At 39.6% G+C, this 23,549-nt stretch overlaps 1 protein-coding gene across 1 annotated transcript in view; it reads left to right on the forward strand.

Moving 5' to 3' along the window:
- LOC132825603 (probable helicase with zinc finger domain) overlaps positions 1-23,549 on the forward strand; it is a 275,845-nt gene that overhangs the window by 22,713 nt on the left and 229,583 nt on the right. The window contains exons 7-13 of the mRNA XM_060840985.1: positions 2,320-2,617; positions 2,873-3,140; positions 5,265-5,604; positions 13,080-13,207; positions 14,160-14,339; positions 15,044-15,151; positions 16,897-17,075. Of these exons, the coding sequence (XP_060696968.1) occupies positions 2,320-2,617; positions 2,873-3,140; positions 5,265-5,604; positions 13,080-13,207; positions 14,160-14,339; positions 15,044-15,151; positions 16,897-17,075 (1,501 nt within the window). The remainder of the gene's footprint in view (positions 1-2,319; positions 2,618-2,872; positions 3,141-5,264; positions 5,605-13,079; positions 13,208-14,159; positions 14,340-15,043; positions 15,152-16,896; positions 17,076-23,549) is intronic.

Below are 23,549 nucleotides of genomic sequence, written 5' to 3' on the forward strand. Positions count from 1 at the left end.
TTTCTTCTCCTCTTTTTATATCATATAGTGTACTTAGATTTTGTATGATTTGTAATTGAACACAAAATGTTAGGTGAAAAAATAAAATTGGTTTTGGTGTCAGAGATTTCTGCCATAAAGACTTAGGAGTTGTGTTCAGTCCAAGGCTGGAGGAATGCATCATTGCTGTTTCCACTCCTCCATGGGTCACTTCTTTTCATTTTTCCACAAACTCTTTTTCCTGTTACAAAGAAGACCAATTAAGAATGCTATCTATATTAAGTTTTAGACAAGAAGATCTATCGACCAGGTTTTTAAATAAATATAATTCCACGTTTCTGATCAAAACCAAACTGATTCAATAAACATGCAGTCATTGATTAACAATGTGTAATATGCGTATAAATGCTTATCCTTCTAAGTAACCCTAAACCGCGCATGTAAACACACAGGCACTCTTCAGCAAAAGAGAAAAAAGGTCCCAGAATTTTCTGCAGGTTGGTTTTCAGGAAAAAAACATTTTGGTCAATGGGTGATTCTTGAATTCAAAAGGATTAAGCATAAGATGCTCTGGTGTCTGTTGCTGTGGTGTTCTAGCATTTATGGATACTTCACAGTTTTCCCTGAAGTCTGTAGATGCAGCTTATCAGGAAACAAAATTTTGAGATGTTACTTCAAATGCTGTCTCAAAAAAAAATGTTTCACCGTGAACTGTTGATGAGAATTTCCTTTTCAGAAATAGGAGAAATCAGGTGGGCAGCATCTTCAGAGCAAGCTTTCCTCCAACTTAGCTTTAGCTTGCTGATATTATTGTGTTATATCTCACGGTTAGTATGCTGTGTACCTTTGAGACATGCATGTTTATCACTTTTTTAGCATCTAACCTGATGGTATAAAGTTGTCAGAGTCTATCATAAATAGGTGGAAGTGAAGACTGCAGATGCTGGAGATGAGAGTCGAAGAGTGTGGTGCTAGAAAAGCAGAACTGGTCAGGCAGCATTCGAGGAGCAGGAGAGTTGATGTTTCAAGCATAAGCTTTTCATCAGGAATGAGGGGGTGGCCTAAGGCAGCAAAGAGATAAATAGGAGGGACAGGGGGTGAGGCCGGAGGAATGTAGCTGAGAATGCAATAGCTTGATGAAGTTGGGGGTGAAGATGATATGTCAGAGAGGAGGGTGAAGTGGAGAGGTGGGAAGGAAGATGGACAGGTGGGACAAGTCAAGAGGGCACTGTCAAGTTGGAAGATTAGATCTGGGACAAGGTGGAGAGAGGGGAAATGAAGAAACTGGTGAAATGCACATTATTCCCATGTGGTTGGTCCCAAGGTGCAAAATGAGGCATTCTTCCTCCAGGTGTTGAATGCTAAATGTTTGGTGGTGGAGGAGGCCACGGGTGGTTGGGTTGTTTCGTGCAAGTGGGGTTATTTGAAGTAAAGCAGGTTGGTGAAAGCATGCAACTCTTTGGAATCGAATAACTAAATATTACCCCAGATGCTGTGATATTCCTATTAGAAACTTTGTTTCTATTAGAAGCTGTAATAAACATTTGGTGCAAACTTTCAATACCACGTTACCCATACTTAGTTCTTATGTCTTGGGAGCTAACAAAAGTATTATCACAATGGGTATAAATACGCTGCTGGAGGTAATGCCCACACCCTGGTGGCAGTTGACATCACAAGCTTTCTTCTACATCAGCTGTTTTTTTTAGCAGGCTTTCCTTCAAGTGAATTAGATAAAAAAGGAACCTCTACAAGCCAGTCACCGTTTAAAACAACTACAACAGGCTCTACAGCAAAGCAGCAGCTATCACCAGCAAAACATTCAGTGTCTATAACTGAACGTCTAATGATCTCTTTTAAAGAAACCATTCCGAGTATGACCACAAAACTGGATAAAGGTTCTTTTTATCGACAATCCTTTATGTCTTAAGTTCTACAAAAATATTAAATATAAAGTATCTTTGTAACAGTTGGGACATAACAAATAAGGTCCAACATTGCAACCATTGGAATGTATAACTACAATTTACAAAAGCTATATTCAGTCTAAATATGGAGCTAAGAATGTTTGGTAGAAATAATTGGCAAGGAGAAGTAAATTTTTTGGATCTAACGTGTGTAAGCATGAAACTTTTAAATGTGTTACAAATGAATGTTGTCAAATTCATCAGACATTTTGTTATGCTGTCTTTATTAATTGCTTAAAAACTAGTAGCAGTCAAAAAAATTGTTTCTTTTTTCAAGATTAGCTTTGATGTTGAAGGTTTCCAAAGAGGATATAAACAATTTTCTGTTCTGTGTGAAGTTGTTGTAACTAAGTCCTTTTTTGTTTACCAACAGCCTCCACGGTTACTCGATCATGTTGCGTTTCTGATTAATGCCTACACACCATGTTTCCACATTGCATCCATTGCTGCTGGTGACTCAGATAGTCTCCATCCATATTCTATATCAACCAAATGTCAAGAGTGGAGTCAACACTTGAGTGGTCAGAATAGGATGGAGGAACGTGTTTACGAAATTGTAGTCAAATTTTCTGTAGAAGTCTTTGGAAATTTTCAGCAAACCATATTTTTTGACTTCGGATCTGAGCCAGTTTTGATGCAGACAGTTACAGTGTCTACACTGTCAGATCAAGGTATTTAGTTGTTTTTATACTTTGCATTTGTCCAAATAAGGTGAAAGATATTTCTGCAATTCCAGGAAATATAATCATGATGAAACAAGGAAAATTATTAATCAGTAAAGCAGAGCGTTTTTTTAATGGTGAGAAACAATTGAAGATGGTTTTATCGTAATATATATTGTGAAGGTTTTGAATGTCAGCTTCTCAGCTGGATAGAGTGGTAAGAAGCAAAACTATTCCATTGATTTAAATAGATTTCTTTGACAGGTACAGAAGCATTGCTACTGCATCAGCAGCAATCCCTTACAACATCACAACGTTGGGATTCAACGTGCAAGCAAGTGGTTGATTTTCGACCTCAAGAGCAGTCTGATCTTGACCTGACACTACTAGTGACCTATCAAATTCCTGCTGCTGCCGACCAGTTGTTCACCCGGTCAGTTTTGGACAAAGCTTTGAACCGACACAACTATCATTCTCGCTTTCATGACCTTCTTTACATTGAGGAAAATGCACAAAATAAAGAGATAAGCAAGTAAGGGCTTTTTATGTTTGTAGTTTCTGGAAAAACAGAAGATATTGCATTTTATAAACAAACAAGATAGGAGTTATGCAATTAAAAGTAGGGCCTTCGGTAATGTTATAGAACAGAGACACCTCGGGGTTCAAGTACATAATTCTTTGAAGTTTACGTCACATATAGATATGGTGGTTTAATAAGTGATTAGCATACTTGCCTCCACTTTTCAGACCTTTTTGAGTAAAGAAGATGAGACATTTAGTTGAACAGGACTTTGAAGTCTAGTGTACAGTTCTGGTCGCCCTGTTATAGGAAAGATATTATTAAGCTAGAGAGGGTTCAGAAGAGATGTACCAGGATATTGTCGGATATGGAGGGTTTGAGTTGTAAGATGTTAGATACCTTTTTCACTGGAACATAGGAGGTTGAGGGGTGACCTTATAAAGGTTTATAAAACCATGAGGGGTATTGATAAGGTGAATGGCAGGTGCATTTTCCCCAGGGTGGGCAATTTCAAGACTAGGGAACATATTTTTAAGGTGAGAGGAGAAAGATTTAAAAAAAACATGAGGGCAATTTTTTTTTACACAGAGTAGTTCTTGCCTGGAATGAACTTCCAGACGAACTGGTGGATGCATGTACAATTAAAATGTTGAAAAGACATTTGGATAAATACATGAACAAGGAATGTTTGGAAGGATGTGGCCAAACACAAGCAGGTGGTTCTACTTAAGTTTGGGATTATGATTGGCATGGACTGGTTGGACCAAAGGGTCTGTTTCCGTGTTGTATGACTCTATGCCTCGGTTTCTGCTGAAATGTTGAAAATATACGTTGACATATCATATACAATCTGATCCCTTATCCTTGGATTGTTGGACTCCAGGTTACCCCAGAAAGTCATCAAAATCTTACCAGTAAATTTTATATTCCTTTTCTATTTTTTTTGTCACATTTTCTCACATTCTCTCCAGTGACCTAGTCCTGCAACTACATGCTGACCACTCCACTGTGAGCCTCCGTTGTTAGGCTATTTAAATTGAGCTGAACACTGATATTAAGTTGTCGGTGGACAATTTTGTTGCCTTTGGTAAATCTCCTTGACACAAGATGTTGATGGTAATTGTAGTCACTCGACTATAGACCATGCTGTTTTTTTTACCGTGTGCAAACTCAGGACTTTTTAAACTGGGTCAGCTACATATACAGTATACTGACAGCTAGCATCTAAAATCTTTTTTCTGTATAGCTACATTTAAAATTACAGCAAACTATGCCAAGAGTGCATTCATTTTGAACAGTTTGAAAATTTGTTATGGGCAACGTGTTAACTGTCTGCATCAGCACTTGCTGTTGATAGTTAAACTTTGATTCAATCTGCAAAGTGTCTTTGTGCAGTTAGCTGATGAGGTGAAGATGAGATCAGGTTTGCTTATGTGTCCCAATAATTGAATAGTTGGATATCATTGCATGCATACATTAAAAGTTTTTTCCTGAGAACGGTATTGTGAATTCTTATTTATTCTTTGATAAAATTTGGACATCATTGGTGAGACCAACAATTTTTTATCCATCTATTATTATTGTTGAACTAATAGACATCCTAGGTCATTTCAGAGGGCAGTTAAGAGTCAACTGCATTGGTATGGTTCTGGAGTTGCATGTAGGCCAGACCAGGTAAGATGGCAGATTTCATCCATACATGAATTGGTGAACTGGATATGTTTTTATGACTGTGATACTTGCATAGTCACCATTATGGAGACAAAGCTTGCAAGTGGAATTTAAATACTACTGTGGTGGGATTTGAAGTAGTGTCCCCAATTGCTTCTGAATTGCTAGTCTAATAATATTACCACTACACTGCCATCAGAAACAGATGGATCTTAAGCAAAGAAGGCAAAGAAATGAAAATTAATTTAAATAAAGACTTTCTTAAAATATCAAATAATGATGAGCCATTTGGGTTTTCTGTGACACTGTTGAAATCTCACTGTTGAATTTCTACCTAGCACATTAGATTCATCCATTATTCTCTATATCCCTTTGGAGGGAACAGGATGCAGGAAATATTATGTTGGTGAATTTAAAAAGAAAATTGTTCCTTGATTGGTTTAAAGTTTCTCCTCTTTGTACTAGGTTTAATGTCAAAGCAAATTTGCACATAACGACATCGTATGTGGTTCCTGGCAATCATGGTGCTGCTCGGCATGTTCAGAATGGTCAACTATTTGCTTGTGTTTTGTTGAATGATACTGTGATAACCAAAGACACTGCTGTGGGAAGACTGGTAATGGAAAAAGTCACGAGTGTTCTGCTGATCCCACTCAGCAAAAAAAAGGGTCTTGGATCAAATCAGGGAAATAAAGAAAAAGTGTACGAAGTCCTTGTGGAAGATCGGTCCAGGGAGTGTATGTTGCTGAGGCTTTCCAAAGAGTGCTGTGAGGATCTGAAGCTTCGACCAGAGAGAGACATAGAGGCAAGTTTCTATGAATTAGTGTGATTGTGTCTTGGGGACATTATCTTTGACCAAATATATTCTAGTCTTCCTTGGATCATCGCTGTGAAGAAAGTCCCACAAAGTTTGAATTGAGAAATTCAGCTTGTCGATTGGAAAACCCTAAGATATCTGAAGTAATGCCTGCCTCACTCTCGACTCATTTAACAGAATTGAACAGCAAATATAAAAAGCAGGATATTAGTAGAGTCTTTTCTTCAGCATTCATTTGTAAAATTAATTATAAATTATTTACATTTGATGTTATTTAAAAATAATGTGTTGCAACTCACTGCAGGGGTGATTATCAGCCTGGTTTGACACGGTTATGTATTAATTAGTAATCTTTAAGTTACCTAATCAGACCTTCTTCGTTGAATGTAGGGCCTGTTCACCACTTCCATGGCTTAAGGCTATCAGAGGATTGCCACTTTCTGCTCAAAATTCAACTCTTTTGCTCCTTGCATGCTGTCTGACCGGCTGAGCTTTTCCAGCACTACACTCTTTGACACTGACTTGTACTTGACTGATTTAGGCATAAAACAAAAAGATATTAGGAGCAGAATTAGGCCATTTGCCCTTTAGTGTCTGCTCCACCATTTGATCATGGCTGATATGTGTCTCAAGCACATTCTCTTGCCTTCTCCCTTTTACCTTTAACCCCTTTACTAGTCAAGAATTTGTCTATCTCTGTCTTAAATACACTCAATGACTTGGCTTTCACAGCTTTCTGCAGCAATGATCTCCACAGGTTCACCACCCTCTAGCTGAAGAAATTCCTCCTCCTCTCAGTTCCAAAGGGTTGTTCCTTCGCTCTGTGCCCTCAGTTTCTACTCTATCCTCCTAGTTAAAAAAAACTTCTCCACATCCATCCTATCTGGGCCTGTCAGCATTCTGTAAGTTTCAATGAGATTCCCCCTCATCCTGCTAACCTCCATTGAGTAAAAACCCAGAGTTGTCAACTGCTCCTCATATGACAAGTCCTTCAATCGGAGAATCATTTCTGTAAACCTTGAAAGCCAGCTTTCTTTGGATATAAGAAAACTGCTTTCAATACAGTCTGACCAGAACTTTTTACAGCCTCAGCAATACATGTCTGCCCCTGTATTGTAGCCCTGTCAATATTAATGCTAACATTTCATTTGCCTTCCTAACTGCCAACTGAATCTGAATGCTAACCTTAAGAGAATCCTGAAATTGGAGTCTGGAAATCCCTTTTTTGCTTCAGATTTCCAACTTCATTTTCCACGTAGAAAATAGTCTATGTCTATTCCAATCAAAGTGCAAAACCTCATGTTTTCCTATGTTGCATTTCATTTGCCACTTCTTTGCCCATTTGGCTAGTCTGTCAGAGTCCCTCTGCAGCCTCCTGCTACCTCAACACTACATGTCTGTCCACCTATATTTGTGTCATCTGCAAACTTAGCGATAATGTCCTCCATTCCTTTATCCAGATTGTTAATGTATAATGTGAATATTTGTGGTCTCAACACTCACCTCAGTGGAACTCCAATAATCACTGGCTGCTGGCCAGAAAAAGACCCCTTTATCTCCATTCTCGGCCTTTTGCAATCAGCCAGTCCTTCATCCATGCCAGCACCTTGCCCCTAACACCGTGGACCTGTTATCTTATTTAACAGCTTCCTGAGCAAGACTTTGTCAAAGGCTTCTGGAAATCCAAATAGATTATGTTCACAGGCTCTCCTTTGTCTAATTTGCACATTACCTCTTCAAGGAATGCTATCAGAACTGTCAGTCATGCCCTCCCATGCTGACTCAGCCCTATTTTACCATTCACTTCCAAATACTGCATATCTCCCACATTAATGGACTCCAAAATCTGAGCAATAACCAAGGTTAGGCCAATCAGCCTATAATTTCCCATTTGCTTCCCTCCCTTCTTACATTAGCCATTTTCTAGTCCTTTGGAATCCTCCCTGACTCCAGTGACTCCTGAAAGATTGCCACCGGTGCCTCAACAATAGTCTCAGCTATCTGTACCCTGGGATATTGTCCATCTGGTCTGGGTGATGAATCCACCTTCAGAGCTTTCAGTCTCCTTAGAACCTTCCCTTTAATGATGGCCACTATTCTCATCCCTGTCTCTGACTCTTTTTGACGTTCTGTTATGCTACTGGTGTCTTCCATTGTGAAGACTGACACAAAGTACCTATTCATTTCCTCTGTCATTTTTTTTGTTCCCCATTACTACTTCTCCAGGTTCATTTTCCAGTGGTTCAATGTCCAACCTTGCCTTTCTCTTACCTTTTATCTATCTAAAAATCTCTTACAGTCTTTTATATTACTAACCATTTCACCAGCATATTTCATCATTCCTTTCCATTGCTTTTTGAGTTGTCGTCTGCTGATTTTTAAAGGATTGCCAATCCTCTGGTTTCCCATTAATCTTCACCATATTGGATGCTTTCCCTTTTGCTTTTATGCTGTTCCTTACATCTCTTGCCAGTCAAAGTTGCCTCTTCCTCCCTTTCGTGTATTTCTTCTTTGTTTGCATGAATTTCTGCTGTGCCTTCCTGCCAACATGAAATTCTTGCCATTGCTGCTCCACTATCTTCCCTGCTCAGCTCCCCTTCCAATCAACTCTGGCCAGCTTCTCTCTCCTGTCTTTGTACTTAACTTTACTCAGTTGTAATTCTCCTGCCACCGCAAGAAGTGCAAAACCTCCACCCACACCTCCCCACTTACCTCCATCCAAGGTCCCAAAGGATTCTTCCACATCTGGCAGAGATTTACCTGTACTTCCACACATGTCATCTACTGTGTTCGTTGCTTATGATGTGGTCTCCTCTACACTGGGGAGATGGGGCGCCAACTTGTGGAAAGTTTCAGAGCACACCTCTGGGACCCATGCACTAAACAACTCCACCACTCAGTGGCCAAATACTTTAACTCCCCCTCCCATTCCTCCAAGGACATGTAAGTCCTGGGCGTCCTCCATTGCCAAAGCCTAACCACTCAATGCATGGAGGCAGAACGCCTCACCTCTTGCTTGGGGGGGGGCCCCCAACCACATGGGATGAATGTGGATTTCATCTTTCTTCATTTCCCTCCCCCACCACCTTATTCCAGGTTCAACCTTCCAACTCAGCACCACCCTCTTGAACTGTCCTACCTGTCCATCTTACTTCCCACCTATCCGCTCCACCCTCTGCTCCGACTTATCGCCTTTACCCCCACCTTCATCTACATATCGCATTCCCAGCTGCCTACCACCCCAGCCCTACCCCACCTCCTATTTATCTCTCAGCTCCCTTGGGCCACAGACCTCATTCTTGACAAAGGGCTTATTCTCGAAACGTCGATTCTCCTCGAATGCTGCCTGTGCTTTTCCAGCACCATACTCTTCAACTCAATTGTAATACTGTTACATCTGATTCAAGCTTCTCCCTTCCAGATTGCAAGATGAATTCTAGCATATTATGGTCAGTGTCCTTTAGGGGTTCCTTCACCCTGAGCTCCCTTCTCAAGTCTGCCTCACTACACATCACCAAATCCAGAATTGCCTGTTCCTTAATGGGCTGTAACACAAGCTGCCCCAAGGAATCACTTCAAAGATATTCTACAAATTTGTTTTCTTGGTATCCATAACCAACTTGTTTTTCCCTGTTAACCTGCATGTTGAGGTCCCCCATGATTATTGCAATAGTTTCTGACATGCCTTTTCTATCTTTTGATTTATTTTCTGCCTCACATCCTGATTACTGCTGAGAGGGCTGTTCATAAATCCCATTCACAGTCTTTATACTTTTGTCGTTCTTCAGCTCTACGCACACAGATTCTACACCTTTTGAATCTATATTGCTTCTTACTATCAATTTGATTTTATGTCGTATCAACAAGGCAACTTTGCTTTCTCTGCCAATCTGCCTGTCCTTTTGATTGGACGCATATCCTTAGATATTTAGTTCTTAAACCTGATCCTTTATAGCCATGTCTCTGTGACGTCCACAACATCGTACCCACCAATTTCAATATGTACTATAAGCTCATTTACCTTAGTTTGTATATTGTGCATATTCTAGTTAAATTCTGACCTTTTTCATACTCTGTCCTATTACTTGTTCTGGAAACTTGAATAACCTTTGCTGAGCACTCCTCCCCTTTAACTTTTTCAATAATTTTCTTTATAAAACTGGTTTATTCAATTTTGAAAAGGGTGGCGCTGGAAAAGCCCAGCAGGTTGAGCAGCATCTGAGGAGCAAGAGAGTCACTGTTTCGAGCATAAGTCCTTCATCAGCCCTTCATCATTCCGAAATGTTGACTCGCCTGTTCCTCAGATGCTGCCTGACTTGCTATGCTTTTCCAGCGCCACCCTTTTTGACTCTGACTCTCCAGTACTGCAGTTCTCATTTTCTCCTAGTTCGTTCAATTTGTTGATTGCTGCCGTATGGTTACAAGTTATATAAAACACTTCATTTATGAATGGCAGTAAAATTCTTTGAGTTTTACCCTTAGCTCATTGATCATACATCACTTTTTAAAAAGAAATTGAGCAAATTATGAAGGATTTCCTGTGCGTGGCATTTAAATTGTATTCCACTTGGTAATGATTACTATTTTACAAATTTTACATCCTAGCATTTGATTTAAATTTGCATGATGTAATATTTCTGCAAGTGCAATAGTATTGTAAAGTCATAAGGGCACATGAATGCATGCTAGCAGCAAGTTCCAGGGCATTACTTCTCATTGTACAAACATAAGTTCTTGACATGGCCCCTTTCATGTCTTGTCCAAAACCTTACTGCAAGGATGAGGAGAGACTGATTTATTAGCTGAAGAAGAAATTAAGAAATGAATAAAAATGAATGTATTGAGGGAGCCTGGTCATAATGTGTAGCCAGTACAAATTAATTGTTAAGTTTTACTCTTGAATATTTTGGAGTTAAGTGCTGAAGTTACTGTTATATCTTAAAGTATATTCTATATGATATTTACATAATGATGGGAGCAATGTAATTTGAGGTAAAAGGTGTTTTATATACCCTTTCACCATGGATTATCAGTAAATACCAGTTTTGCTGACTGCAGGAAAATCACCTCATTGACTGCTGTTGTTTTGTAATGTGCTCAGCAATCTGTTATTTTCTTTAAGGTTTCCTCTGGTATTTGCTGTATTGCACAAATTATCAAAACCCCAAGGTTTTGATAGTATGTATCTCATTGAATGCTGTATTACTTGATACCAAATTGGTGGGCTCATGCCAGTCACGGATTACTTAACAGAAGAAAATGGACTAAGCATTGCTGCTTTGAGTCAGTAAGATTGAAAATTAGTTTTTATGTTGTCAAATAATACATTTCATTGCAGCATTTTTCTCCAATGATATTGTGGCCTGTACTTTTGATTACCATCTTGCTTTGAATACTGTACACCAGGGGCGGCATGGTGGCTCAGTGTTTAACACTGCTACTTCACAGCACCAGGGTCCCAGGTTTGATTCCAGCCTCAGGCGACAGTCTATGTGTGCATTTTCCCCGTTTGCACATCCTCCCCGTGTCTGCGTGGGTTTTGTCCGGGTGCTCCGGTTTCCTCCCACAGTCCAAAGATGTGCAGGTCAGGTGAATTGGCCATGCTAAATTGCCCATAGTGTTAGGTGCATTAGTCAGAAAGAAATGTGTCTGGGTGGGTTACTCTTCGGCAGGCTGGTGTGGATTGGTTGGGCTGAAGGACCTGTTTCCACATTGAAGGGAATCTAATCTAAATCTAATCACTGTGGTCAAGAAGTAGCCATATCAAGTTGTTGACATCTAATGGAATAGTACAGTGGAATTCCAACCCAACACTTAGCTTCCCATGCTGTTCCATGTCACTCTTGTCTATTCATTGCAATCTTCTGCCAAGTGCAGCAAATTGAGGATAATTCATTTTTCTATTGTACCAGGACCCCAAAACTGTCCCTCAATCTGCCCTTATTGACGTACAATCTAATCTGCAACATATGATTTCTGTCTTGATGTAGCTTGAAAGATGATTACAGCTTATAAAAAACCACAAGCCAGCACTTCACAGAAGATCCAATGCAGAAGATGCTTGGATTTAATCTTTTGCTAAATTCAAAATCAGCATTAAGCAACATTAAAACATATATGGCGGATAGAAGCAAAAGCACAGGAGTATGTCCAGGCTGTTTTTCAGCATTTTCTCCACTTACCTAAATATCATAAAATCCTTACAGTGTAGAAGCAAGCCAGTCAGCCCATCGAGTCCACATGGACCCTCTGCAGAACATCCCAACCAGACCCAATTCCTTACCTTAACCCTGTAACCCTGCATTTCCCATGGCGAATCCACATATGTTACATATCCCTGGACACTATGGGCAATTTAGATAGCCAATCCACTGACTTGCACATATTTAGTTTGTGAGAGGAAGCCAGAGCACCTGGGAGGAAACTGTCACTGACATGAGGAGTATGTGTAAACTCCACACAGGATTATTGGTAAATAAGCAGTTTTGCTGACTGGAGGAGTATCACCTTATTAACTGCTGTTGTTTTGTGATGTGCTCAGCATTCTGTTCTTTATTTTTTGCTGTATTCCACAATTATCAAGAACCCAAGATTTTGGTAGTATGTAACCTCACTGAGTGCTGTGCTGCCCCTAGAAACCTATCAATCTTTGTCATGAATCTTCTCAATGATTATGCTGTCACTGCCCTTGGGGTAGAGATTTTCAAAGATTCACGTTCCCCAGAAACTCCTTTTCTTTTCAGTCCTAAATTGATTGCCTTTTATTCTGATTCTGGATGTTTCTCTTTTCCCCACCTCGCCTCCAACCAGGATAAACCTCTTTTCTGCATTATGTTTACTCTCTTCAAGAATCTCGAGAGTTTCAATGCAATCACCTCTCATACTACTGAACTTTACAGAAAGTAGGTCTAATCTCATCAATTGATCCTCTTAGGGTAGTCCTGGCATCCCAAGGATTCACCTTGGGAACTTCTTTTGTGCTCCCTCAATGACAACAACACACCCGACTCAGGTAAAGGGTCCAAATTTAAAATTAATATTCCAGGTCTCATCAAGGTTGTATCCAATTGAAAGAATGCATATTTACTCCTACGTTATGGGTACTTAATGCAAAAATGGAAAATTTATGGTAACCTAGGCAACATGGAATATATAACGACTGGATGCCTGATTCACAGATAAAAGAACAATTCACTTTTTTATTCCTGATGTAATCACAATTGTTACTGTACAACTACATCAGTCATAAGAAAATATGAACTGCGAAAACGTCTAGAATGGTAGTGATGGGTCACCAGTAATAGTATCCAACTTAGTTGGTCATGAAAACTAAAATTGAAGAGTATTTCTGCCTTCATTTTGCTTGTTATAGAATGGTCATATATTGGGTAACAGCTTTCTCAGAATCTATTGTTTTTTTAACACTTTTAAATTGCTTATTAGTCTCTTGGTTCATTCAACAGGTGGAGCTTCAGTTTCAGTTGAACCGTTTGTCTCTCTGTGAGATGCACCTAGCATTGGATAATCTGAAAGACTGCAGCCTGGTGTCCCCAGATGTTTCTTCTCTTCTAACACTTGATTTGCCAGATAGGTATGGAACTCTTTTCTTTCCCCAGTCGCCACCAAATGCAGTGGTTTTCCAAATAACCTATTAACATTTGTACTTAATGATTTGAAATGCTGTTGGAGGTGCTGGGGTAGGAGAAGGAAAAACAAAACTGATGAAATCAAAATTATAATGACTCTTGAATCAGCAACCTTTAAGGCTATTTTTAAAAAAAGTAGTGGTGTGGATTATAACATTCTCAGAAAATGCTGGAAGGATCCTGCTTTGGCTAGGAGAATGGACCAATAACCAGAAAGGAAATTGTTCCCTACAAATCTGTTAGTTATAGTTGTGTTAGTTTGTGGAGAGCCTTGCAATTATACTTTACAGGTAAGAACTGACAATTAATCTTTCATTCACTTTAGTATTTTGGAGATTAATAGCTCACTCATAGGTGCTTTCCTATTCTTGTTCTTAAGTCACAGTAACTATACCCACTTTGGCTTGTGATCTCTGCTGGTTTTGACTTTTTTTCATCTGGTCTTTCCTCACATTCAAAGTTGTTGCATGTTAGCTGTTGGATATTTTCTCCTTGGAAAGTATAAACAATCTGTTTATGGCCTCTGATAGTTTTACAAGGTGAAATAAGTTTTTTTTTGCTGTTCTTCTACTTGTTGGACTGGTGAAGGAGAATTTAGACAAGATTCATATTGCATTTTTCAGATATGGGTTTTGTAATTATTACTGAAATGGGACTGTGTGGAAACCTTGTTCTGAAACCCTTGTGAAGCGTATTGAAAACGCTATATAAACGCATATTATGGCTGAAATACGTTGAGAATATTGGCATGGTACTGAATAGAGAAATTGATGCTTAAATATTTTCTTTTGCATACAATATTTTTCCTTATTTCATAGCTATTAATTTTTTTCTATGCTGTAGATATGAAGCAAATGCACAATTTTCAAACTAATGATTTTCAATTTTGTCTCTCAGGGACTGGGAAAAGCAGCTGGACCCTAGGCTAAACTCCAAACAGAGGAAAGCAGCTAGTATTATTACAGCTCCCATATTGTTCAGTCTACCACCGATTCTTCTGACTGGGCCGTGTGGCACTGGGAAAACCTTCACTTTGGCACATGCAGTCAAACAATTGGTGAAAGACCCTGACAAAAGGTAGAGTGAAGTTGATGGATGGACCTAAAAAAAATTGCAAAAATTCTCCAGACTTTGATGTATGAGTGTACAATCAGGCACGAACTGAAGAATTTTAGAATTGTGCCAGTCGCCTTAATGACTAGATAAAGGAGGTATTTCCAAATATTTTTCCATTCACAACACAAATTTTTTTCCTAGTCTATTCTGTTTGCAGATGGTGACTTTTTCTGGCATATGGTAAATAGCTGCTTATTGAATATTACCCCAAGTATCTGCTTCAAATGTGTGAGGCTGCACTTGAGGAATTGTTTGGTTATTTGCTTTTGCAGGAGTTGACTGCTGATAATCTAATATGTTAGAAGTATGGATGTTCTGGAAGGGATTAACATGTAATAAAGCTGAGTGGGACTCAAGGTAATGTACATGATTCCTCTCTGTCCATGAGCTGTTGAAGTTAATTGTGGCCATGCTAGCATTCCAACTGAGACTAGCTGCTTGAAAGGATACAAACAATTTATGTATCTGGTCTGCATAGCTCAGGACCATGTCATATGATATATTTACTGACTGAACTATTGTAGGTAAATCTTTGTGGCCAAAAGTATTCCTGATATTTTAGATGTTTTACTATGAGGCATTGGGGGAATGGGAGAGAGAGAGTGAGAGAAAGAGAGAGAGAGATTTTCATTTTTACAATGGTTTTCCATTTGTGTTTCCTCCAGTCTCAGGATTCTGTTCTGTACTCATTCCGATACTGCAGCAGACAACTTTATAAAGGACTACCTCGTTCCTATGTTTGAAAATGATGCCAGTAATCTTACACTTCTCAGGTGAGGATACTATTCACTTAAACATAAGCGACATATTGTTAATTTATGACCTCAAAGAAGTTGATATATATTTAACCATTCCTGCCCAATGTTGGACAGATCTGTGATATGTTCAGTTGGAATTGGTGATCAGTGCTGTTTTCCTAGAGGTAAGACAAAGTGAGCTATAATAGGAGGGAACAAATGGCAAAGTGGTAATGTCAGTGGATGAGTAAAACAGAGGTATAAGCTAATGCTGTAGAGGCACTGATTCAAGTCCTATAACAACTGTTGGTGGAATTTAAATTCAATTAATTAATAAAATCTGGAATTCAAAATCTGCTTCAGAAATGATCATGAAATCATCATCAATTATCATAAAAAAATCTAGTTGGCTAATGTCCTTTAGGAAAAGAATCTTACGATCTTGCCTGATCTGGCCTGCAGTCCCATAGCAATGTAGTTGATTCTTACCTACCCTCTGAAAAGACCTAGCAAGATACTCCGTTGAGGGACACTGAGGTAACATGCCATGAAAAATAATGAAATAGAATAAATGCCTATAGTCTTTTTTTCCCAGGGAGGGGAGTTGAAAACTAGAGGGCATAGGTTTAAGGCAAGAGGAAAAGATTTAAGAAGGACCTGAAGGGCAACTTCTTCAAGCAGAGAGTGATGCATATGTGGAATGGGTTGCCAGAGAAAGCGGTTGAGGCAGGCACAATAGCAACATTTAAAAAAACATTTAGACAGGTACATGGATGGGAAGGTTTAGATGGATATGGACCAAATATGGGCAGTTGGAACTAGCTGAGTGGATACCATGGTCAGCATGGACTAATTTGAAGTGTGGTGCTGGAAAAACACAGCAGGTTAACAGCATCGGAGGAGCAGGAAAATCGACGTTTCAGACAAAAGTCCTCCATCAGGTTTTTGTCCGAAATGTTGATTTTCCTGCTCCTCAGATGTTGCCTGACCTCCTGTGCTTTTCTAGCACCACACTCTCAACTCTGCTCTCCAGCATCTGCAGTTCTCACTTTTGCCAATGAACCAGTTTGGGGCTGAAGGGCCTGTTTGCATGCTATATTACTCTGTGACTCCATGACTCTTAAAAACTATTGTCATGATTCTCTCTCAGGAACTGTCTGTTTAAATTAATTTCTTGTACTTTCATGAGTCTTTGAATTTTTCAATTTGTCAATCTATTAACTTGGTATTTGTAAAGCTACAATAATTCAATGGTTCGTTATGGTGTGCTTCAACCATTAAGATTTACTTGCTGGCCAAACATACTGTAGGGAACTTGGTAGGGAATACTGTACTTACATTAAAACACAGAATTGTACCCTTTTTATAAACGTAATAATGGCTTAATATGTATTATTTGTATCACCTTGGTGCAGATATGTTTTTGTGGATCTGATTTTCTTAGTTTGAATATATTCCTTATGGCTAATCAATTATTTAACTCCAATGTATTTGAGCTGTATGATAGAATTTTGCACAGAACATATTCAGCCTACTGTTCTTCCACTCTTTAACAGAGCTAAGCAATTTGTCCTAGTCTTCCCTTCACCTTACACATTCATTTTTCTTTACTCTTTTCAAGTTTTTAATTCTGGTTTTGAAACTTAAGTTTGAACCTGCTACTGGTTTAATGCAATCACAAAAAAAACCTGACAAATAAAACCTTCCTTCAATTCTCTTCTGGTTCTTTTGTTAATTGTTATGTATTTGTCTTGTGATTAAAACTCAACCTTCTGTTCTAGAATCTATCACAAAACCAAAAATGTGAAAACTGTGCATCCCACAGTACAGCGGTATTGTCTACTTGCTCGGAACCAGTCTGCATTCCTGCTGCCAAGGAAAGAAGACATACTCAAGTGTCAGGTGGTTGTGGCAACTGTGAGTTCATCAAAATACCTCTGTTGTGCTGACCTCCAACATGGTACGTTTACTCTGAACTCTGAATTTCCAATGTATTCTGTGTCCAGTGTGATACTTCCATACTTGTTTCTCTACCACTAGAGGTCCTTCTAATACTGTTTTAAAAAAAGCAAGCTAGTCAAAACCTGTAAGGGAAGCGACTCTTTTTCACAAGAGAGCGTGGTCCAGTAGAAAACCAGCCCCACAAGTGAGAATAAGAACTTGAGCATCTTTCCAACTGGGATTTTCTGTAGCACAAGTTGCAACTTTCCATGTTTCTCAACGTATTTTCGGTAACTAGTTTAAAAGTTTGAAGCATTCAGGGCTGTTCAGTTGTTGATTGGAGTAATGAAATTGTAAGAAGAACAGAATTTCACAGAAGCTCATGAAAATGCTTCAGTACAAATTGATGAGGATGTTAGTATTGAGGCTGAGAGTTGTGTACTGGGGTGCCCATCATACAACTTTTTTGTGATATACATTGCTTTGCACTCACATCACTGTGAGGAACTGAATACAAAATTTCCTTGCATTCATGTTGTTGCGGTGTTTTTGACTCAAGTTCAACTTAGCATAGAAAACACGTTGTGTTTTCTCTCATGTTGTTCATAGTGGATATGAACTTTGTCAGAAATTATCATTGCAAACCTTTGACAATGAGTAGCAAGTCTATTACTGTAGAATAATGAAAATGTTTTACAGGGTATGTTCATATATTGTGTTGTATAGTGTCATACATGTTTAGTATGTATTTTGGTTGCTAGGTTTGAAACACAACCTTTCCCTAAGTTACAGTCCCTATCCCTACCTCATTCCATTGTTTCTTATTGGAGACATTGCCCTGATGTAAGTTGCAATGATGACTTTAGCACTTTTATAGTCCCTATTCCCCCTGTATGTACATTATTCTTAATGCGGATGAATTCCTCAATGAGTTGTTTGGATATAGTTGTACTTTTCTAGTACATAACGTCAATGTATATCAATTGTATTCCAATTTTATATTTGTGCAGATTATTGTTTGCATCGTTTGGACATTATGTATTCTATAGCAGGGAGCCATGACAGAATTAGTCACAGCACCATGAGAGGATATTGTATCCTTTTTCAATTCTGTTAGTGATGGATATTGCAAGGAAGCATATACCTGGTGTTGTGAGATTTTTAACTTTGTCCATCCCAGGCCAACACCGGCACCTCCTAGTCATGGTTATACCTGAGATGAAAGAAATCCTTCTCTGTTTCACATGCATGGTTTCCTTGTTAGATCAAATGCCAATCTGAATTGGATTTTCTGCGGGAGATAGATGGAAGTGTGGAGCTTCTCATCAGAAAGAATTGAGAGAGAGAATCTTAGTTGGTTAAAGAACAGTGTTTCATTAGAATTTGTAGATGAGCAAGGTTTATTTTAGATGAGCATAATGTTATGCAAAAGGAACTGAAAGTGTATAGAAACTGGCAGAAAGATATTTCTTTGACTCAAAATGCAGCTGACTGAAAATTGGATTTCAGTTAGATTAAACTGTTATCGATTGTTTGTTTCAATCTAAATTGAAACATCTCATCCACTGCCCATTGCTGTTTTTGTGATAGCTTCATTTTGCAGCAATGAAATATTTAATCCTCAAAAAAGAAATGTAAGTTTGATACAGTGATGACAAGTGTAATTTATCACAGAATTGAAGCTTTTCATCTTGTACTCATGAGGGCTGCCATGCAAGGAACAAAATTTGGAAATGGCACGTCAACTTATGCAACATTGACAAGCACATTGATTGGTTTGTATGAGGCTTGTCGCAGGGATTTGCAATCGCCATAAACTGTTCCTTACTTAATAAGGTGCAATGTATGGACACATTCCTTGATCTGTGGAATTCTTTATTGGAGAGGACTGATGAGATTGGTTTAAGTATTTTCAAAGATGTGATAATTAGATATTTAATCAATGAGACAATAAGTGCTAACATGAATAGACGCTTGGCTGTCTGGCAGAAAGCAGAGAGTGGGGATAAAAGGGCCCTTCTCAGGATGGCAGCCGGTGCCAAGTGGTGTTCTGCAAGGCTCAGTGTTGGGCCACAACTTTTTACTTAATGCATTAATGATCTAGATGAAGGAATTGAGGGCATTCTGGATAGTTTGCAGACAATACGTAGATAGGTAGAGGCAGGGAGGCTGCAGAAGGATTTGGACAGGTTAGGAGAGTGGGCAAAGAAGTGGCAGATGGAATACAACTTAAGGGAAAGTGTGGGATCGTGCACTTTGGTAGGAAGATTAGAGGTATGAACTATTTTCTAAACAGGAAGAAAATTCAGAACTCCAAAGTGCAAAGAGACTTGGAGTTCTGGTCCTGCATTCTCTCAAGGTAAATTTGCAGGTTGAGTCAATATTTAAGAAGGCAAATGCAATGATGGCATGTTTTTTTGAGAGGACTTGAATTTAAAAGCAGGAATGTACTTCTGAGATTCTAAGGCTCTGGTCAGACCACATTTGGAGTATTGTGCACAGTTTTGGACCCCATATCTCAGGAAGGATGTACTGGCCCTGAAGCGTGTTCAGAGGAGGTTCACGAGAATGGTCCCAGGGATGAAAAGCTTAACATATAAGGAACATTTGAGGTCTCTGGGTTGATACTCGATGGATGAAGGGGGAATCTAATTGAAACATACAGAATGGCCTTGACAGAGTAGATGTTGGGACGGTGTTTCCATGAGAAGGAGAGACACAGGACCCTAGGGCATAGCCTTAGATAAAGAGAAAACCTTTTAGAATGGAGATAAGGAGAAACGTCTTCAACCAAAGAGTGGTCAATCTATAGAATTCATTGTCACAGAAGGCTGTGGAGGCCAGGTCAGTGACTATATTTTAAGACTGGGATAGATAGGTTATTGAGTATCGAGGGGAATAAGGTTTATGAAGAGAGAGCAGGAGAATGGGGTTGAGAAACTTATCAGCCATGGTTGACTGGCAGGACAGACCCAATGAGCTGAATGGCTAACTTCTACTCGCATGTCTTATGGTCTGTATTTAAGGCTGAGACAGAGAGATTCTTGGTCAACTGGGAATCAGAGTTCGTGGGGAAAATGCAAGAAAGTGGGCATGAAGACTGTTGGATCAGCTAATGATGGAGCCGAATTGAGAAGCCAAATGGCCTACTCCTGTTCTTTTATCTTATGGTCTGTGGTTATGGAGATAAGTAAAAAATGAGGTCTGCAGATGCTGGAGATCACAGTTGAAAATGTGTTGCTGGTTAAAGCACAGCAGGTCAGGCAGCAACCAAGGAATAGGAAATTCGACGTTTCGGGCATAAGCCCTTCATCCTCATTCTTGATGAAGGGCTTATGCCCGAAACGTCGAATTTCCTATTCCTTGGATGCTGCCTGACCTGCTGTGCTTTAACCAGCAACACATTTTCAGCGGTTATGGAGATAAGACCATAAGGCCAAAATTGCAGGAGCAGATGTGGGCAATTCGGCTCAGCAATTCTGCTCTGCCATTCAGTAGCTGATCCAACAGTCTTCAAGTCCACTTTCCTGCATTGAGGTCATGGCTGATCTGATAACCCTCAAATCCAGTTTCTGAAACTTATGAGAGATTAATGTTTCATGTGTGGTTTATGAAGTGATAGAGATGTGCAGCATGGAAACAGACCATTCGGTCCAACCCATCCGTGCTGACCAGATATCCTAACCCAATCTAGTCCCATCTGCCAGCATCCGGCCCATATCCCTCCAAACCCTTCCTATTCATATATCCAAATGCCTTTTAAATGTTGCAATTGTACCAACCTCCACCACTTCCTCTGGCAGCTCATTCCATACATGTACCATTCTCTGTGAAAAAGTTGCCCCTTAGGTCTCTTTTATATCTTTCCCCTCTCACCCTAAACCTATGCCCTCTAGTTCTGGACTCCCGCACCCCAGGGAAAAGACTTTGCCTATTTATCCTATCCATGCCCCTCATAATTTTGTAAACCTCTATAAGATTACCCCGCAGCATCTGACACTCCAGGGAAAACAGCCCCAGCCTGTTCAGCCTCTCCCCATAGCTCAAAACCTCCAACCCTGGCAACATCCTTGTAAATCTTTTCTGAACCCTTTCAAGTTTCACAACAGTCTTTCCGATAGGAAGGAGACCAGAATTGCACGCAATATTCTAACAGTGGCCTAACCAATGTCCTGCACAGCTGCAATATGACCTCCCAACTCCTGTACTCAATACTCTGACCAATAAAAGAAAAGCATACCAAACCGCCTTCTTCACTAACCTATCTACCTGCAACTTCACTTTTAAGGAGCTATGAATCTGCACTCCAAAGTCTCTTTGTTCAGCAACACTCTCTAGACCTTACCATTAAGTGTATAAGTCCTGCTAAGATTTGCTTTCCCAAAATGCAGCACCTCACATTTATCTGAATTAAACTCCATCTGCCACTTCTCCGCCAATTGGCCCATCTGATCAAGATCCTATTGTAATCTGAGGTAACCCTCTTCGCTGTCCACTACACCTCCAAATTTGGTGTCATCTGCAAACTTACTAACTATGCCTCTTATGCTCGCATCGAAATCATTTATACAAATGACAAAAAGTAGAAGACCCAGCACCGATCCTTGTGGCACTCCACTGGTCACAGGCCTCCAGTTTGAAAAACAACCTTCCACCTCTACCCTCTGTCTTCTACCCTTGAGCCAGTTCGGTATCCAAATGGCGAGTTCTCCCTGTATTCCATGAGATCTAACCTTGCTAACCAGTCTCCCATGGGGAACCTTGTCGAACGTCTTACTGAAGTCCATATAGATCACATCTACCACTTTTCCCTCATCAATCCTCTTTGTTACTTCTTCAAAAAACTCAATCAAGTTTATGAGACATGATTTCCCACACACAAAGCCATGTTGACTATCCCTAATCAGTCCTTGCCTTTCCAAATACATATACATCCTGTCCCTAAGGATTCCCTCCAACAACTTGCCCACCACTGACATCAGACTCACCGGTCTATAGTTCCCTGGCTTATCCTTACTACCCTTCTTAAACAGTGGCACCATGTTAGCCAACCTCCAGTTTTCCGGCACCTCATCAGTGCCTACAAATATCTCAGCAAGAGGCCCAGCAATCATTTCCCTAGCTTCCCACAGAGATCTAGGGTACACCTGATCAGGTCCTGGGGATTTATCCACCCTTATGTGTTTGAAGACATCTGTATTATGGACATTTTGCAAAGTATCACCATCTGTTTCCCTTCTTTCTATATCTTCCATATCCTTTTCCACATTAAATACTGATGCAAAATACTCATTTAGTATCTCCCCCATTTTCTGCAGCTCCACACAAAGGCCACCTTGCTGATCTTTGAGGGGCCCTATTCTCTCTTTAGTTACCCTTTTGGCATTAATGTATTTGTAAAAACCCTTTGGATTCTCCTTAGTTCTATTTGCCAAAGTATTTTTAACATTTCCGTGGAATTGGTTGACAAATGAATACCATGATTCAACTGCGAAACATAAAAGTTATTTTTCCTGCACTATTGAAACCTTGAATGTAGATTGTAGCAAGATATTCCACGTATTAAGTGGGTTGCATGGAGACACTGAGCCCTTGTTCCATACCAGAACTTGTAGAATATTTGAAATTGTAAAATGTTTGCCTAAATACCGGCATTAATATGCTCTATTGATTTAAGATTTTTCTTTTAAATCTTATTTTCCTGGGAGTGTATAACTAGTTCTTTTTTCTACATCTTTGCGTCATGACTTCTTGAATAATAAGAACATAGGAAAAAAATTAAGATTCGCTGAATATTTTCTTTGGCAATCAGAATAAACCTTCAAAACTGGTGTGGCTATTAATAAAACTTTATACTCAATGGGATTTAGATTGTCTGTTTCTTATATGTCTTTTCAGAGTAAGGTGAACAGTAACAACAATAGGTATATATGAATCTTATTCACCAGAAACAAAATGAAAGCTGGTTGTTCATGTAAAATTTTCTTTGTTAGTATGTGTATAGCACCTCATCCATGAAAATGCAAACAGATCAGAATTTGCAAATTGAACCCACTTCGTGCATAGTTTCTGCTTTCAGACTTGAGAGTGTGGTGCTGGAAAAGTACAGTAGGTCAGGCAGCTTCCAAGGAGCAGGAGAATCGACGTTTCAGCATAAGTCCATCACCAGGATTGAGGCTTGTGGGCCGGGGCTGAGAGATAATGGGAGGGGGGTGTGGCTGGGGGGAAAGTAGCTGGGTAGGTGCAGTAGGAAGTGATAGATCAGAAGAGAAGCTGGAGCGGATGTGTGGAAAGGAAGGAAGATGGACAGGTAGGACTGGTCAAGGGGGCAGTGCTGAGTTGGAGGCTTGGGACTGGAATAAGGTAGTGGAAGGGCAAGTGAGGAAACTGGTGAAATCCAAATTGATTCTGTGTGGTTTCAGGGTTTCAAATCTGAAATGATGCATTCTTCCTCCACGCTTCGGGTGGTAATGGTTTGGCGATGGAGGAGTCC

The sequence above is a fragment of the Hemiscyllium ocellatum genome, chromosome 20 (assembly GCF_020745735.1).
Source record: "Hemiscyllium ocellatum isolate sHemOce1 chromosome 20, sHemOce1.pat.X.cur, whole genome shotgun sequence".
NCBI classification, from domain to species: Eukaryota; Metazoa; Chordata; class Chondrichthyes; order Orectolobiformes; family Hemiscylliidae; genus Hemiscyllium; species Hemiscyllium ocellatum.